Genomic DNA, 14,594 nt, shown 5'->3' with positions numbered 1-14,594 from the left:
CCTGACTCTTCAGCTGGAGGCAGCAGGACTCTCTGAGCCCCTCGTCTGCTCAGCCACTAACCCTTTCGACAGCAGCACAACCTCTGTCAGGCTTGAGGACTACTGCCCTGGTGAGATACATGCTAATAAAGCACCTTGAATTGAGTTGAATTGAATACTGCACAGCTGGGACAGACACTAAATGAGTGAGAGAGACTCCTATTGTCCTACTCCTACGTTAATGTATGTTGTCAGAGACAGTGACATTAACTGTTCACAGTCAGAGACACTGATTGCACTGTCAGAGACACAGTGACATTAACTGTACACAGTCAGAGACACTGATTGTACACAGAGACGCTGATTGTACACTGTCAGAGACACTCTGGTCATACACTGTCAGAGACACAGTGACATTAACTGTACACAGACACACTGTCAGAGACATTGATTATACACAGAGACACACTGACAATAACTGTACACAGAGACAGTGACAATAAATGTACACAGAGACACTGATATGACACAGTCAGAGACACACTGATTAAACACTGTCGGTAACAGAGGGATATTAACTGTACCCAGACAGAGACACACTGATTGTACACAGTCAGAGACGCTGTGGTTATACACAAAGAAACAATAACAATAACTGTACACAGTCAGAGACAGAGTGGATTGCACACTTTTAGGTGACAGTGACTGATATTAGGCATACTTACTATAAACTGCAAGAGAAAAATGTGTGATCTTGCTCTGTCCATCTTGGTTTTCCACATTGTAGTTCCCAGTGTCTGTAATAGTGAGGTTCATGATATAGAAACATCCATCCTCGCTGGACCAGTGGATTTTTCTGTTGTAGACCTTGTCAAGACGGCCGTTCTTCACTGAGGCCTGCACACCGCTGTCTGTTTTCAAGAGGCCATTCTTACTGACTGGAGCTGGGAGCCGGACGGACTCCCCCTCAAGACAATTGATCTTGTGTGCTTCAGACCTCACAGTCCCCAGGCACAGCCCTGTAAACGAACGTGAAATTGACGAACTGGTTACAGTTTTGGGAACTTTTTGCAACCTGAGTTATTGGAGTCTCTTACCGAAGATGCAAATTGAACCATTGTATTTGAGACATAAGACTTTAATCGATTGCAGAATATTTTAAACCCATTTATACGGCTGGGTATTGTACTGGAGCAATCTCAGTGATGTATGTAAGAAAAGTTACAAACAAGAGGAGCCATTCCGCCCGTCTTGCCCATTTGGCGGACTTTAGTTAATTGATCTAGGAACTCATTCAGCTGTTTCTTGAAAGAAATCAGGGTATCGATATTCTACATGGTTGGGCAGTTTGTTCCACACTCCTACCACTCTCTATGTAAAGTGCCTCCTGTACACGGTTTTAAATGCAATTTTCTTTTTCGCTCTTTGCTTCATGTTTTCATTGGGTTAACTCTCAGGGTCTATAAGGATTTTTAATACTTGTGTAAAGTCCTCTTGTAGTCCTCTTTGCTCAGGTCTAAACAGATTCAGTTCCTTCAGTCTGTCAGTGTGGGACACTCCCTTCAGGCTAAAGAGACTCAGTTCCTTCAGCCTGTCTGTGTGGGACACTCCCCTCAGACTAAAGAGATTCTGTTCCTTCAGCCTGTCAGCATGGGACACTCCCTTCAGATTAAAAAAGGACTCAGTTCCTTCTATATAATACCTGTGTGACTGCAGGCTCACCACCCAGGATGCTACAGCCTCCAGCAACTTTCTATTTACTGTAATAACCAATTCTCAATTCAGACACGCATGTTTCCCTGACTGCCTGCTGTAATTTGGTTAAATCTTCAAATAATTCACACACGTTGGTCAGGCAAGACCTCCCTTCTCTAAATCCATTCTGTTTCCTAGGATATTATCTCCATATACTGCATGTGATACTCTAAACTGACTCTAATACATGTAACTTTACATGTACCAGAAGACAGACTTACAGCTGTGTAATTACTTCATTCCGGTTCGTCAGCAGACCTTTTATTAGTGATGGGCACTATATGAGCACATCTCCAGCCCCTGGATAGGAGCCCTGCACTGAGAGACTGCTGGAAGAGCTCTCTCCATGGTTTCTGAATAACGTGTCTTGTTTTCTTTAGTAGTGCTGGTCAGATACCAGCAGGCCCTGAGGACAGATTATCAATTAGATGGCCATTGACTAATTGATCTGCTTGTCTGTTTGGGCTGTTTGACCATTTTAAGTAAATAGTCTCAGAAGTCCTTCGGGCACATTGTTCCGGTGTGAATTTAAAGGGGGTAGTCATTGGTGATCTGGTGCCTTCTGTCGATCAGCAGTTCTGTGCAGGACGAGGTGAGCCAGTGACAAAAGAGAACACAGCGATCCTTCTCTGACTTACACAGCGTGCTCCTATCAAGAACATTTGATCAACCTCGCACGACTTTTCAAATGACACGAAGAATCACTTGCGCCTCATTTGATAGGTCTCCTGGAGCCCATCAGCGAAAGACGATAAGAAAGTCAGCAAAATGTCTTATTGCTTCAACTCTCTGAGAGTTTCTATGTGATCTACTGCCAAGGAGGGCCCTAGCGAAACGGTGTGCTACACACATCAAATACTAGCATCTGCAGAGTTGACAAAGCGGAGAAGTGTATTCACACCCCACGACTTGAGGTGAATCACATCAAGCAGATGATGTTGAAGGAGATGTTGTCAAAGCTGAGTAATGACATTCTGAGATTCTCCAAGCTCGTGGATGAGCACAAGGGGTTTTTCTGATCTCATTAATGAAGTGTTAGAGTGCGTTTACACTGCCTACAGTGTACATTTACCCAACCAACTTTTCCAGGTTTTTCGTTTGTAATTATTTTTCAGAATGTGTGAGCATTTGTTTTTCACTAAGAGGTTGTGGGTTTCAATGTGTAAATTAAGGTAAAATAAATTCTGACTTAACGCATTTTGGTTTCAGGCTGTTAGACCACGAAATGTTTTATTTTCTGAAGGGGTGTGCAGACTTTCTATAGGCCCAGTATACACCACCTTCCATCCCAAATAATCCCAAAGTGCTTTATGCATAGGAGGTGACCTAGATCACCTCCCTACCTATAACAGAAGATGAAGGCACTCTGCCTTGTTTAAAAGCTGTTGGACACAGGCTTCTCCCTCACAAAGTGTTTTTTCAGATGGAAACCAAGAGCTAAGATGGGCATGACTGATATAACAATATCAGGAGCCTATTTAATAAGTTATGCCTGATCTTTGCCATTGTTTGCTCCCAGTCACGTAAGGAGATTCAAGATTCAAGATTTCTTTATTTGCCATATACAACAAGTGTATTGGAATGCTGACTCGTTCAGCTGTACCCAGTAACATTAGAGAAAACAAAATAGCCACAAATGACAAGCAGACATGGACAATAAATTCTGACAATAGACGTTATATTACAGCCAAGACAGGACATAGTGCAAAGAGTGCAGTACCTTAAAGTGCAGGTGTTTATGATATCAACCACTTGGGGGAAGAAACTGTTTTTGAATCTATTGGTCACTGCGATACCTCCTACCAGAACCCAGGGGTGAAAACAGATCGTGGCCTGGGTGAATTGGGTCCCGAAGTACAGCTCGAGCCCGGTTGTGGCAGCTGTCGAGATATATCCGGTCGATGGAGGGTAGCTCGGTCCTAGTGATCTTCTGCACGGACCTCACAACAATCTGTATGGCTTTTTTTACTGTAATACCACCAGTCTGGACACTCTCAATCGTATTGCGGTAAGAATTGGTGAGCGTCTTGCTCATCCCCCACTTCCTTAACCCTCTCAGGAAGTGAAGGCGGTGGTGGGCTTCAGTGAGGAAGGCAGCAGTGGTCTCTGACCAGCTCAGCCTCTCACTGATCTGGAGGCCGAGGAACCTGAAGGTGCTGACAGTTTCGACTGGAGCCCTGTGAATGATGATGGGAGTCTGAAGTCCAATATATTCTCTTTTGTTTTGCCGATGTTAAGTGTGAGGCTGTTGTTGTGACACCAGTCCACCAGCTCTGCTACCTCACTCCTGTAAGCGGTTTCATCATTGTTGCTGATGAGACCGATTGCTGTGGTGTCATCGGCAAACTAGATGATGCAGACAATTTGTGGTTTGATGTTTTCAGAAAACTTCATAAGGCAGAATACAACATGATACTAAACATTTAGTCAAGTCTCTTCTAACTCAAAACCTAGAGGTCTTAGCCTTCTATTGGGATAACATTGAAGTAATGCAAATTGCATGTGCTTTTGTTGCACAAATGCGTATACTTGTTAAAATGCAAATATGGTATTGAACGATGCTTGCATTTTAATAACACTATCTGATGCAGAAAATGTGCCTTAAAGACAATTTATCAAGACAGCGTTGCTGTAACAAGGTGTTTTGAACGATTATGTATAATCATGGATTATATGGGACCATATTACATAGGAGCTATATGGGATGATATAGACAGTGAAGATGAGCTGTACCTTTGAATACTGAATTTCAGACCAGTCCCATTTTGGCTAGTGTCTCTTTCTTTTTTTTTGGTCTTGTGTTCTTTCTTGTTGCAGTACTTAAATAGGCCAAGGCCTTCACAGTCTCCTGGGATGTGACTGGATGACATCGTTTTTTTGGACAGACTGGACTTCTGAGTGTGAAGAACTGCACAGTCACAGTGGAAGTCATGAGCAGTTTGACAATCCTGAGACACTAGTTCAGGGAGGGTTTTGTCAACGAGCAGACAAATCTATTTCTCCTGCCCTGGCTATATAGCATCGTGCATTGCACTCAAGAACGGTCAAAAATCAAAGGTTTGAAAACACACTTTCTATATGTCTTGTCTTTTGCATTAAAAACCAGACAAAACAATGCACTTAGTTTAGTGGCACTTGTAATTCTAAGCAGCATTCGGCCCAGCACATGCTTATACCATACAACGTTTCAGTAGCATAAGAAATAGCTGAAATGTGTTTGCATTGAGAGGGCCAGCGTCCCTGTACGTCTCTGCGCTCTGCACTCAGCGAAGCTCTGGGAAAGCGGTCCTGCTGTGTGCGAATCTGCACACTGTGTGGAGGGTAGTGTGGTCTGGGTGGGGGTGGGGTGTGATGGTGGGTCTACATATACTGATGTGTCTGAGACGAGCTGAGAGATCTGCTCTGCGCACTGAGGAGAGATGGGCTGCCTCTGTCTCCTGCTCCTGACCCTGAGCCTGCTGGGTAAGTGAGCTCCTCTACCGCACCCACCCTTAACACACTGACAGCACATGGGAGCAGGGCCTCAGGCTGGCCTCCGGCACGAGGCTGCAGGTCCCTGTCGGAGAGGAGCCGGAGTCCTGGAGGAGCTGGACTCTCAGTGCTCTGCGGACACACAGCGCGGTCGGGACGGGGGGGTGAGGAGGAGGACAGGGATCATGGTGATGGAGCATTGCTGGATGTTTTGGAGTTTCTCTTGCTCCTACTCTGCACAAGCGAGCATGCTGGGTTGCAAGCTGTGCTAAAAGCTGTGAGCGTCAAGCCTGCTCCTGTTAGAAAGAGTGCGCCGGGTGAGAGAGGGTGTCAGAGCTGTGGTCAGGATGTGAGTGTGGAGCACCAGCACAGCAGGAGTACTGGGGCCTCACGGATCACTTGACCACATGGTTAGAATGACTTCCTTTTTGTTAATACAGATACATTTTTATTAAAGGCTCTATTGCTCCAGTGATTCTATTGTATATTTGTCATCATGCGTGAAAAAGTTTTATTGCTGTGGATGCTGAAAAATACAATAATAAGAAGAAAATGTTATTGTTTGAAGATATCTTTTTTAGGACATGAAGGACTTGGGCTCTCAGAGACTGAAACTGACCCAGTTACTGTCCAAGTGAGTCAGATTAACACTGATCTTCAGTCTTGACTGAAGGACTGGGGTTCACACAGACTGAACCGACCCAGTTTCTGTCCAAGTGAGGCAGATTAACACTGCTCTACAGTCCTGACTGAAGGACTGGGGTTCACACAGACTGAACCGACCCAGTTTCTGTCCAAGTGAGGCAGATTAACACTAATTTACAGTCCTGACTGGAGGACTGGGACTCTCAGAGACTTAACTGACCCAGTTCCTGTCTCAGTGAGTCAGAATCACATTGATATATAGCTGCAGTTTACTGTTTGCTGTCTCCTGTTGTGATGGTTGTGCTTGTTCAAGTGTATTTCTGTCACCTGTTGTGATATATGTTTATTAATGTTATGAGTCTAATCTGTTGTGATACATGTGTTAATTGCTGTTTATTATTGAGGGATAGCTAGGCAGCAGCGTGGTGCTGTGAATTAGGATTTGGGCCTTATAGCTAAAAGAATGTGGGTTCAAATCCAGGTTGAGGGGCTCATTGAACAAGATGCTTCTTCAAGAAGTCCTCTGGTTTGGGACTAATCATTGTTTTCAATTCTGCTTCTATATTTAAATGGGAGTAAGATGATCACATTTCTAGTCAGCGGATGCTAATTCCAACTTCAGTGATCCGTGTGAAGATGTTCGAGTGTGAGAGTCTCGATACCAGCCTCTTCATTCATACATTACATGCAGGGGAGCTACTGGAGCAAATTGAATGAAGTTCCTCATGTAAGCACACAGTAACAGCGGGCCATCTGGGATATGGACTCATAGTCACTGTGACCCGACCCACCCCCTCCCCCTCAGTGGAGGTGTTCTCTGGTTTTAAATATTGAAATTTCCTGAATTCTTTTTCCTTCTCCTTCTCCCTTTCTCTCTCTACATCTCTTCTTTATGTGTTTCAGGAACTCCGGGCTCTGTCTCCCAGTCTCATCTGAAGCAGTATATTAGAGCAGAAGGGGAAACCCTCTATTTCACTGATCCAGTGCTGAGAGAAGGATTCCTGGACAAAGATGGTCACAACATTGCAAGGGTGGTCGATGGGAAGCTGATAGTCAATCAGCCAGAGTTCAGTGACAGACTGCACTGGGACAACAAGACTGGACTCTTTTACATCCCAGACATGAAGTCCAATCACAGTGGAGTTTATGCTATCGAAAACAAGAGTGAAAACAAGGGCACAAAAACTGAAGTGAAATTGACAGTGTACAGTAAGTGAGCTACAGTACATGAAGTTAACTACTACTGACCACCCAGCTGTTGGGGGCATAACCGATTGGGTTGGTGTCATCAGTTCCTTTGAGGATTTTCACTGCTTGCATCAGGAACGTTTTCTCTGTTGAAGAATAAAGAGATTGAGTTCCTTCAGTCTGTCAGTGTGGGACACTCCCTTCAGACTAAAGAGACTCAGTTCCTTCAGTCTGTCAGTGTGGGACACTCCCTTCAGACTAAAGAGACTCAGTTCCTTCAGTCTGTCAGTGTGGGACACTCCCTTCAGACTAAAGAGACTCGGTTCCTTCAGCCTGTCAGTGTGGGACACTCCCTTCAGACTAAAGAGACTCGGTTCCTTCTATAAAATACCTGTGTGACTGCAGGCTCACCGCCCAGGACGCTACAGTCACCAGCAACTTTCTATTTACTGTAATAACCAATTCTCAATTCAGACACGCATGTTTCCCTGACTGCCTGCTGTAATTTGAGAATCGCTTATGAAGAACTTTATCCAAAGTCTTCTGAAAAACTTGATAGACCAGACACTTATACTGTGTCTCTTCATTACTGTGGTTATATCTTTCATTTCTTCCACAAAGAAATGTCTTGCAGATGTACAGTAAATAATGTGTGAACAGCTCAGTCTTTTTCATAAGTAGGCTGTTCTTTCTCAGAGTTTCCCAGGCTCCACACAGTGGGGTGATAGATTCATCGCACAAATCTGGTTTTTCATGATCTGATAATCAGATTCACTATCAATACGTAATTCATTTTGGTTTTCTCAGGTCAATTTTTCGAAATTCCAGTCCAGTTATAAGACTCTTATCTTTTTTATCTTTTTTGAAAATCAAATGAAATAGCAAACAGAATAAAAGAAACTAGTGACGGAAATTGCTTCTTATTGAAAACATTTATTACTGTCTTTTGTTAACCCTTTCTGTATCATGTATACAAAGCGTGTTTAGCTAACTGTTCTCCTGTTCTTCAATAAATAGTTCTCAATAAATTGTCCAACAAATGATTTTCTGTCTCCTCTCCTGTACAGGTCCTGTGTCCCAGCCACGAGTCCAGGCCTCTAACTCAGCCTCTCCGTCGACCACATCCTGCTCCCTGCTGTGCTCAGTGGAGAACGGGAGAGGGGTCACCCTGTCTTGGCTCACAGAGGGAAGGTCACTGATCTCCACCAGGAATCCTGCCCTCTCCACCAACCTGACTCTTCAGCTGGAGGCAGCAGGACTCTCTGAGCCCCTCGTCTGCTCAGCCACTAACCCTGTCGACAGCAGCATGACCTCTGTCAGGCTTGAGGACTACTGCCCTGGTGAGATACTGCACAGCTGGGACAGACACTAAATGAGTGAGAGAGACTCCTATTGTCTGTACTGCACTGAGAGATACTGCACAGCTGGGACAGACACAGTAAATGAGTGAGAGGGACTCCTATTGTCTGTACTGCACTGAGAGATACTGCACAGCTGCTAGAGACCCAGTAAATGAGTGAGAGGGACTCCTATGGTCTGTACTGCACTGAGAGATACTACACAGCTGCTAGAGACACAGTAAATGAGTGAGACTGAGACTTTTATTGTCTGTACTGCACTGTGAGATACTGTATGGATGAGCTACTTAGCTTTGCTTATATTTCTCATCAGTTCTCAGTTTCATTCACCAATATCATTTTGGTGTCCAATGCATACTTGGAGAAAGGAGCACATGGGAAAATAGATGGAGATGTACATGGTACAGTCGCCCTTGATAGAAAGTGAAATACGTTAGAACATATTGTAAGTAGGACCCAGTTCAAGTGGACTGAACAGCTGTCTATCTTCATCACCAGCACTGATTGATGTCTCTCTCCAGGCCCCAGGCCAGTGCAGTTCATAGTGAGGACGGTGCTGTCTGTGCTGGTGATTCTGGGACTCACAGCCGTGCTTCTGACCCGCTGCACAGGGAGGAGGTAATGTGGTCTCTAACCCCTTCTGTTCATTTAATAAGGCAATAATATCATACACTGGAGCTACATTAGGCTGTCAGTTTAACAGACACAACTACAATGTTTCTTTAAGGCCTTAAACTCTGATTGTCCCTCTCTCAGGCTCCATTTCTTGATTTCAATGACAAAAATATTTCCTCAATTTCCTGTACTTCAATGATTCACCAAAACTAAGTATGTCTCTTGCTTTATACTGCAAACTGATGTAGTACAGTGTCTGTTTTTATTGCAGGACTGAGACAAGAAGATAAAAGAGAGAAAGAGAGACAACCCTGCACACTGAGTCTACACTCTACACCCTGAACACTCAACACCACCGAGCTCCACACTCAGTGACCCTGTCTACACTCTACACCCTGAACACTCAACACCACTGAGCTTCACACTCACAGCCCTGCACACTTAGTGACCCTGTCTACACTCAACACCACTGAGCTCCACACTCACAACTCTGCACACTGAGTGACCCTGTCTACACTCTACATCCTGAACACTCAACACCACTGAGCTTCACACTCACAGCCCTGGACACTTAGTGACCCTGTCTACACTCAACACCACTGAGCTCCACACTCACAACTCTGCACACTGAGTGACCCTGTCTACACTCTACATCCTGAACACTCAACACCACTGAACTGCACACTCACAGCCCTGCACACTGAGTGACCCTGTCTACACACTACACCCTGAACACTCAACACCACTGAGCTCCACACTCACAACCCTGCACACTGAGTGACCCTGTCTACACTCTACACCCTGAACACTCAACACCACAGCTCCACACTCAGAGTCCTGAACACTGAGTGACCCTGTCCACACTCTACACCTTCAACTTTGATCTCCAGGTACTAATGCACCTCAAATGTATTGTGTTCTTGTATTCTTTCCCACAAGAGAGGAAATTGTAAAATTATTCTGTGGTTTCTAGTTTCTTCACTTCTGTTTTCTTTATGAATACCTGTGTTTCCCATTATGACCCTGTTATGAATTCAAATGTGTTATAAAGTTTTGAATAAATATGCTGAATAATATGTTCTGTGTCCATTTATGGTCAATGATGTGCTTATTTTAAGATCCTACATTTAAGCCAAAAGTGGGAAAAATTAAAGACAATGTTGAAGACAAAAGGCATCTTTTGGAAACTTTGTTAAAACTTTCAGCAATATGGCCCAGGTCATTGTAAGGTGAGCATGATTTCAGCTATACTGAGCTGTTATACAGTACATGGTGATTCTCTATCCCAGTATGGTTTACTCATCAGTTGCTATAACCATTTCTTGTAACAATGTGGGAGGAACATCTTGACAGCGCTAGGATCACGGCGGAGAGCCGAAGACAACAGCGGTGGACGTGAAACACGATAAACTGGGCAGACAATGTGATTGTGTGTCCGCTTTGTGCTATAGTGAGACACCAGGCCAGGCACGCAAAGCTGCGCAAGCTGACAGTGGACGCCACTGTTACCTGCCGCCTGCTGCTTGCGCCAGATCATTTAAAGGCGCCCCAAATTAAACACATACGGTTTGCTCCTTCACAAGAATCTGCGAAGTATTGTATATTCAGTCCGAACCGCACGAATCTACGCGAAAAGTGCGCGATGTGAACAACAGGTTTGGAAAGTCTGAAGGCTCTCGACTCCAAGACGAAATCAGTCACTAAATAGCTTTCTTTAATCTATATACATTAGAATTATAAACACGCGTCTTTAATTTAAATTTCTGTTAAAATGCACAATTTCTTCAGCTTCTACACAAGGTCTTCAAATGGAAGGATGAAGTCTCATCTGAAGTCAAACGTCGAAAGCGAAATCGCCAAACCGGCGCTCAGCTGTGGGCAGCTGCGAGAGTCAGGTGCATGGTCCGTCCTTCCCTTCGGCGCGATAAAAACTGTACTTCCACTTGCCTCTGCCGAAAGTGTCCCTCTGCTCTGGCGCATTGAGCCGCTCTGACGCAAACGGCGGGTGACAGTCAACACTGACAACTCTGCTCGTGCGCTAAAGTGCTGCACGTCTGTGAGGATGTCGCGTGCCTGGCCTGCTGTTGCACTATAGCGCAAAACACGGAGACACGAGAACAACCATCGTCGCGCGCTGGAGATGGCTAATATATCCTCGGCTCTAGTGCATCAAATAAAGTGTATTATTATTATTATTATTATTATTATTATTATTATGTGTTCCACAGAAAGCTGGCTGTGCGAGAAAAAAAAACAGTGAATGTAATCTAGAAATGCGCACGAAGTAAGAGGGTGCTGAGAAGAAAGAGGAAATGTGTAAAGCCCTCTATTAACGATCAGCTTCTTGTATTATTCCTGTTTCCCTTTTGCTGGTGTTTCGCTACAGTGGTAATGATCTGCACAAGAGCTCAGGAAGGGTGACTGTCAAGTCAAAGACGTGATGTGTAAAGGGTTTTAGAAAAAATCATTTTTTTAATAAAGCTTGCGTAAGAGTCACGATAATTCTAAGACCTAAACGACAGTTGTAATCATGAATAAAAAAAATGGAAAGGGTTTGCTGATGTGTGGACCTTATTTTTCTCATACATTTGGACACACACAGATCGCCTTGCCTGCTCCGGCTCTGACAGCGGACATCTTTCAGCTCAGCTCTGGCGACAGAACTCAGTCCAGTGACTAATTATCTACTCATCAAAAGAAGGTCTTCTTCATTGCAGGGAATGGAGGTGTTTCAGGATGACCACAGTTAATTAAGCCATCTATGTTAAGTCTTGGGCGTTCAATTTTTTCTCCTGCCTGAGCCCTCAGTTAATTAGACATAGCACTTAATTAACCCAATTAACCCGTAATTAACCCTTAATTAACTTAATTATGATCTGTGACTTAGCTCTGGAGTGTATTGTAAGACGTTGAGTCTTTTAATGAAATGAACGTTCGGACTTAGCGACCTGAAGTAACATCCTGTGTGTGTCTAATTAAGAACAGAATGGGGCTAACTGATGATCCGAGTGGGAAGAAGAAAAACAACAGGAAGTCAGAGACAGCCCCTCGGATCTCCCCCTTCTTCTGCAGGTCCCCCATCGTCTCACTGTTTTACCCAGGACAGGGTGACGGGGGTGCCGGAGTCTACCCCAGCCTGGCCAGAACTGCGGGACACACACCCACCCAGAGGAGAACATACCAGTTCCACACGGACAGCAGCCCAGGAACTGAACCCAAGGCCCCCTGCACTGCTCAGTGCTGCTCTTACCCCTGCGCAATGAGAGTGAAATATTCACCCAACCTTCATGGTCACCACACCCTGACACACAAGGAGACCAGTATCACTTCCAAAACAAAACCACTTTATTACACTAGAGCCGGTTTCTGATTTTTGTATTGTGCCGTTGTTTTTAGTGAATTCTTATTTGTACTTATGTTTATGTGCGTGAATACAGATATCTACGGTCTCTCCAACCTGGTACCTATAGCAAACAAAATTTCTAAAGTACAGTAGATGTAAGCCTTAATTTGCAGAGTTCATACAGATATTTGTGTTTAGAAATAACAATAGTTATCATAAAAAATCCTAATAAAGTGTATTATTACATTTTCTGACGTGTTAACACTTCAGTCCATACATTAATTCTAGAAATATTGTCGAAAAAAGTACAAGATCGGAGATGCCATCGAGTAACACAATAAAAGCTTAGAAAGTTAGCATTCCAGTCAGCGGGTATTTCTTTAATAAATATACAATTATGACATAGTTTTTCCTAAGTATGACAGGACTGAAGTCGAAATTGACTGAATTTTCAGACTGGGAATATAAAAAATGTTGCAGGATGTGGGATATGAATGTGCGCGCTATTTTTAACTATTCACAGTTGAAATATGCCACTTGCCAAACCCCAGCTCGTACACAGAGCGCATCGTACTGCGGGGCTCGGTAATAAATCGGTAAATAAATGGGCAGCAGGCTCACAGCTCACCTGAAGTCCAGATCAACAGCACGACAGCAATCGACGACATGGCTCAAAACGCTCGCGAAATTGCAGCCCACCACACCCTCAAGCTCAGCTCTGTGCCCTGCTCTGGGGTGCGGAGATCATAATCGCTCGTCCCCACCCCCACAGGCAGCCTGGTTAAGCGTTAACCACTCCCACGCCGGCGACACTGCAGCTCTGTAAACCAGCAAACCTTGAAGCGCCGGGCAGGTCACTCCGGTCCACCTGCGAACTTGCTCCTTTTCTGGTTTTCATTTCAGCTCGGAGCTCAATAATTGAATTGAAGCGATTGAACCGCAGGAACTCGGCACTCGGGAGTGGACATGTCTACTCTTGTGTTTCTTTCTCAAGGCATTTACTATAAATGTATTTAATGTACAAATAAACATATTGATTAAATAACATTTACAATTCCTCCAGCACCTTCTCCCTTTTAACGTTTTCCCCTTTTGTTCATCTAGTTACAATTTACAAAATATTTTCACAAAACTAATAGCCAAGAAGTGAAAAGGAAAGGTGCACCTGCTTATCTAAGAACATTAGTTCCCACTCTCTCTGGAAATACCCCCTGGCCTCAGTTTAAGAACATTAAACAGGTCACAAATGAAAGGCAGCCAATCAGCCTCTCTAGCAGGTTGGGTTGTTATTAATTAATTGATCCCAGGATTTCATCCAGCTGTTTCTTGAAAGAAGCCAGGATATCAATATCAATATCAGTAGTTTGCAAACTTTTCTGTATTGTAGATCATTGATATAAGTAAGAAGAGCAGTGGCCCCAGTACTGACCCCTGTGATACTCCAATAATTAATAATAAAGCCATTCTGCAATAATACAGGTCAGACCTGTGTTTGTCAGTATCACCTGTATTACAGGTGTCCTGTGACCCAATAGTCAGAACTGTGTTTATCAGTATCACCTGTATGAGAGGTGTACTGTAGTCCAACATTTGGACCCGTGTTTGTCAGTATCACCTGTATGAGAGGTGTACTGTAGTCCAACATTTGGACCCGTGTTTGTCAGTATCACCTGTATGAGAGGTGTACTGTAGTCCAACATTTGGACCCATGTTTGTCAGTATCACCTGTATGAAAGGTGTACTGTAGTCCAACAGTCGGACCCGTGTTTGTCAGTTACACCTGTATGAGAGGTGTACTGTAGTCCAACAGTCAGATCCTTGTTTGTCAGTATCACCTGTATGAGAGGTGTACTGTAGTCCAACAGTCGGACCCGTGTTTGTCAGTATCACCTGTATGAGAGGTGTACTGTAGTCCAACAGTCGGACCCGTGTTTGTCAGTATCACCTGTATGAGTGGTGTACTGTAGTCCAACAGTCAGACCCGTGTTTGTCAGTGTCACCTGTATGAGAGGTGTACTGTAGTCCAACACTCAGATCTGTGTTTGTCAGTATCACCTGTATGAGAGGTGACAGTCACCACCCCAGGCATTAGCTCTTCACCCCACTGCCCTCAGGCAAGAGATATAAGAGCATACGGACACTGACCACTAGATTCTTCAATAGCTTCTATCCACAAGCAGTGAGACTGGCGAACACATTTAGCCATCCCCCTCGGACCACACCTACTCCATCACCATCTA

At 44.2% G+C, this 14,594-nt stretch overlaps 1 protein-coding gene across 3 annotated transcripts in view; it reads right to left on the bottom strand.

The window, feature by feature from the left end:
• The window catches only part of LOC148656742 (uncharacterized), a 29,454-nt gene extending 16,286 nt beyond the window's left edge, over nucleotides 1-13,168 (bottom strand). The window contains exons 1-2 of one of the 3 annotated variants that reach the window (XM_088642563.1): nucleotides 12,983-13,168; nucleotides 705-998 (exon numbers count right to left, since the gene is read on the bottom strand). In XM_088642563.1, the coding sequence (XP_088498689.1) occupies nucleotides 705-998; nucleotides 12,983-13,022 (334 nt within the window). In that variant the 5' untranslated portion in view covers nucleotides 13,023-13,168. The remainder of the gene's footprint in view (nucleotides 1-704; nucleotides 999-12,982) is intronic. The other 2 variants (XM_088642562.1, XM_088642564.1) reach the window with 2 other exon arrangements.
• Nucleotides 13,169-14,594: the final 1,426 nt, after the last annotated feature.

This window comes from Lepisosteus platostomus, chromosome 8 (genome assembly GCF_059453375.1).
Source record: "Lepisosteus platostomus isolate fLepPlt1 chromosome 8, fLepPlt1.hap1, whole genome shotgun sequence".
Taxonomy (NCBI): Eukaryota; Metazoa; Chordata; class Actinopteri; order Semionotiformes; family Lepisosteidae; genus Lepisosteus; species Lepisosteus platostomus.
This window is presented reverse-complemented; position numbering and strand designations above follow the sequence as displayed.